Consider the following 3,945-nt stretch of genomic DNA (forward strand, 5'->3'; position numbering starts at 1 on the left):
GAAATTGACATTTAAAAAATAAAAAATCTCTATTGTCAGAAAAGGGATACCATATAGTTTCTAAACAAATCTATTCCCTAACATTCCATTGAAGGATGAGTCAACAAGTGAAAAATTCAAAGTATGGAAATATGCATCATTGTTGTTTTTTTTTTTTTTTATGGCTTTTTTACATTGAAACAACAATTTATACACAACATTGTCGTTTTATACCACATTTATGCACAAGCTATACTTCTATTAAAACCTTTCAGCCAACTGATTAGCCTCGCGATTCAAAGCTGTTCTAGCAACCAGTAATGCATTTCTAAATACTTGAAACTATCCATTGAATAGACCTGGTCACCTATAGACAGACATGCCAGTTATAAAAAAAAAATATTATATAAGACATAATATTCCAGTTATTTTTGATATATTAATATATATATATATAAAATATAATATTATATATATATTCATATCTCTTTGCATTTCAAAATCTCATGTGAAAGTAGTTTTATTTGGTTAGAAAAACACTCTTATAACTTTGAAGTAGTCCTTTAAATGCATATTAAACATTAAGAATTATTTTCCTTCTCCCTATTTTTCTCTGGTTTGTACAGAAATACTCAAAGTAACACAAGATCGGCATGGCTAACATACTGAATGGCTGTAGGCAACGTCTATTGTTGACCATTTTTTGCACTTTCGTGCTTGGAGTGTTTTTTGGCTATTTAATGAACTCTAACTTACGACATAAAGTAGATTACACAAAAATCAAGGTTGGTACATTCCATCCTGTCTTGTCAGAAATACTTACCAGACATCCTTTGCAACCTCCATACCCATATCCGTATAAGTTCCTCATCAAACTTCAAGACAAATGCTCTGTCCGGAAACCTTTTCTTGTGATCTTAGTGCCCAGTCGCTGTTATGACACAGCTTCTAGGAATATAATTCGGGAAACATGGGGAAATGAGCTTAATTATCACAGTGTAGACGTTGTTACTCTTTTTCTGATTGGGATATCGCCTACTCAATGTGAGCCTGAAGAGAATTTGCTGAAGGACGAAAGTGATTTCTACCGTGACATCATCCAGCAAGACTTTCTTGATACTTATTACAATTTGACCTTGAAAACGCTAATGGGTGTAGAATGGGTAGCAAAATTCTGTTCCATCGCCAGTTACGTGGTGAAAATAGACACAGATATGTTTCTCAACGTCGAATATCTCATCCATGAGCTATTACGTCCAGATTTGCCCGTACGTACCAACTATTATACTGGGCAATTAATATCCAATGTCGGACCTGTAAGGGAAAAAGATGATAAGTGGTATGTTCCTGAAGAAATTTACCCAAATAAAATATACCCACCATATTGTAGTGGCAGTGGATATGTTTTCTCAACAGATCTGGCAAAGAAGATTTATGACGTAGCACAAGTTATTAAAATCATACCGATGGAAGATGTCTTCATGGGTATCGTTTTGAAAGAACTTAATGTTTCACCGGAGAAAGCTCCAGGGAATTTGTTTAACAGGTATGACAAATACAATCGATGCACATTTCACAAACTTATTACGGCTCACATCGACGGAGAGGACCTTCAAGAAATCTGGAGAAATTTTTGGACTAATAAGACTTTGGGGTGTTAAGATGTATTGGTTACTAATGTAAGATTTCCTAAATTTAGCCTAACGTGATCCTACAAAAAAAAATAAACTAAACTAATGATATGTAATATTTGGTAGTATTCTAAGGTTGATATAAAAATTAACCCTTTAAATTCTACACCAGCATTTCAGTGTACCAATTAAAGTGATAGGCACTTAAGTATTATAAAAGGCCACATATTCTCTATTCTGTAAGGTAAACAAAAATATTTTACTTTTAGCTGCATGCACTCAACACATTAACTTCCCACATTACAATACCAAAAATACAGGAAAAAAACGTGATATGCTTAAAAATACATAAAGTGCAAAGCTATTCAATGTGCATATAAAGTGCAATTCATAAATCTAAAGTACTTAAACAGCTTTCTCAATTAATATGTAAATATCCGATCTCTCTAAAAAAGAGAAAATCATATCAAGCTGAAAAAAAACCTGCTGGACAGAAGGGTATGATAACTCCGGTATATGTGAGCCTTTCAATTAAAGGGAGCAAAACTGGATCTTCTTTGAAGTTATTTGCTCTATTGACATATGTTTCCCCACCTTTTTTTTTAAAACAGAGATCAAATATTTACATATGAATTGAAAATGATGTTTAAGTATATATATATTTTTTGTCGCCCTTTGGAATATGCACATATATGCGCATTGTATACATTCGCAGTTTATGTATTTTTAAGCATGTTAATGTTTATTATTTTTTTTTACTAGTTCTGTTTGTCCACCAAACATTTTACAATATTTATATTAAAAGATAGCTCTTTAATACACTTTTTATGTTAACAATGGCATTGTGCAGGTAATAAAATGCTAAAACTCTATCTATTGGTTGCGCAAGCAAAATGACATGGAAATAGAAAATGTGGAGAGTGTTATATTACACTAGGGCACAAGGAAATAAGACACAACTGTCGCTGATGATTTACCTCTACTTTTTTTTCATTTGGAAACATTTCGTTAAAGGGACACTCAAAGCAATATAACTACTACAGTTTAGTGTAGGGGTCACGTTGCCTAGAATCTCTGAGTATGTCTTACATTTTATGTAAGAAATCATTTAGAAGAAGCTTGACGAATACTAGAGTTCTCCACCCAATCCAGAGATTTCGACCCATCTCAGTCACATTGATTATTTAAAATATACACCTACATGGATGGCAATGATAGCCTGTGAGCTTCGAGCTCACCCTCCTCCCAGCACTTACAGTCTTTCAGTGAAGTCAAGGGTGATTGACATTAATATTAAAAATGTAGGAGTGCAAATTCTGCATTATCGATGCGGCAAAGAAGGGGAAGGTCTCCAGATACTGGTGAAAGCCCCGTAGTACTGATTCACATAAAACCGGGAGCTTTTTGGCAACATAATTACTACACTGAGTTGTAATGGCTATTTTGGTTTAAGTGCCCCACTAATACATCCTCTTGATCTGTTAATAAAGTAAGCCAAATGTTAATCTTAAATAATCTATGGAATTGTCAGTTTGTTTAAAAGAATGTAAAGGGACACTATAGTCACCAGGACCAATACAGCTTAAAGGGATACTCAAGGCACCCAGACCACTTCTGTCCATTCGAGTGGTCTGGGTGCCAACTCCCTCTACCCTTAACCCTGCAAGTGTTATTATTGCAGTATTCATAAACTGCAATAATTACCTTGCAGGGTTAACTCCTCCTCTAGTGGCTGTCTACTAGACAGCCACTAGAGGGCACTTCCGTCATTATAGCACACGAAAAGTGAGCTATAGCGTCGCTTGACGTCCTCACGCTATTTGAGGACCTCAAGCGTCACTGAAATCCCGATAGGAAAGCACTGAAAGCATTTTTCAATGCTTTCCTATGGGGAGGTCTAATGCATTAGGTCTCCTCCGCCGGAGGCCGCGCATGCGCAATAGGTCTCCCCAGCCGGTTGACATCGGCGGGGGCGGAGTGTGGGTGGACCCTAAACCAACTGGATGCAGGTAAGTCACTGAAGGGGCAATAGCCTCCGATTGCTTCTCTATGGGAAAACATTGGATTGGCTGAGATCATCAAGTTTGACGATCTCAGCCATGGAGGTGGAGTAAGGCCAGGCTAGCCATGGTGAGTCTGGCACGTCATGGGAGAAAAGGTGAGTAAAACCACCTTTTCAGCGCGATCGGAACGGGGCTGGTAACCTACGCCGGTGTTACACTATAATGTTCCTTTAAAACTGTAAGTCAAACCTTAAAAACTTGTGAATATACCCTACAAACCTCTTTCCAAAATATCTTCTATTGATTTGATTGTTACCTTCATTTATTACAAT

General features: G+C 36.3%; 1 protein-coding gene across 1 annotated transcript; it reads left to right on the forward strand.

Moving 5' to 3' along the window:
- Nucleotides 1–632: 632 nt before the first annotated feature.
- Nucleotides 633–1,640, forward strand: LOC134601865 (beta-1,3-galactosyltransferase 2-like). The gene has a single exon (XM_063446367.1). It carries the CDS (start codon nt 633–635, stop codon nt 1,638–1,640), a length of 1,008 nt encoding a protein of 335 aa, XP_063302437.1.
- The last annotated feature ends 2,305 nt before the right edge of the window (nt 1,641–3,945 follow it).

This window comes from Pelobates fuscus, chromosome 3 (genome assembly GCF_036172605.1).
Source record: "Pelobates fuscus isolate aPelFus1 chromosome 3, aPelFus1.pri, whole genome shotgun sequence".
Classification (NCBI taxonomy): Eukaryota; Metazoa; Chordata; class Amphibia; order Anura; family Pelobatidae; genus Pelobates; species Pelobates fuscus.

Bases quoted from the DNA above. Each gene is read 5' to 3' on its own strand.
- LOC134601865 (XM_063446367.1), top strand. From the start codon at position 633: ATGGCTAACATACTGAATGGCTGTAGGCAACGTCTATTGTTGACCATT.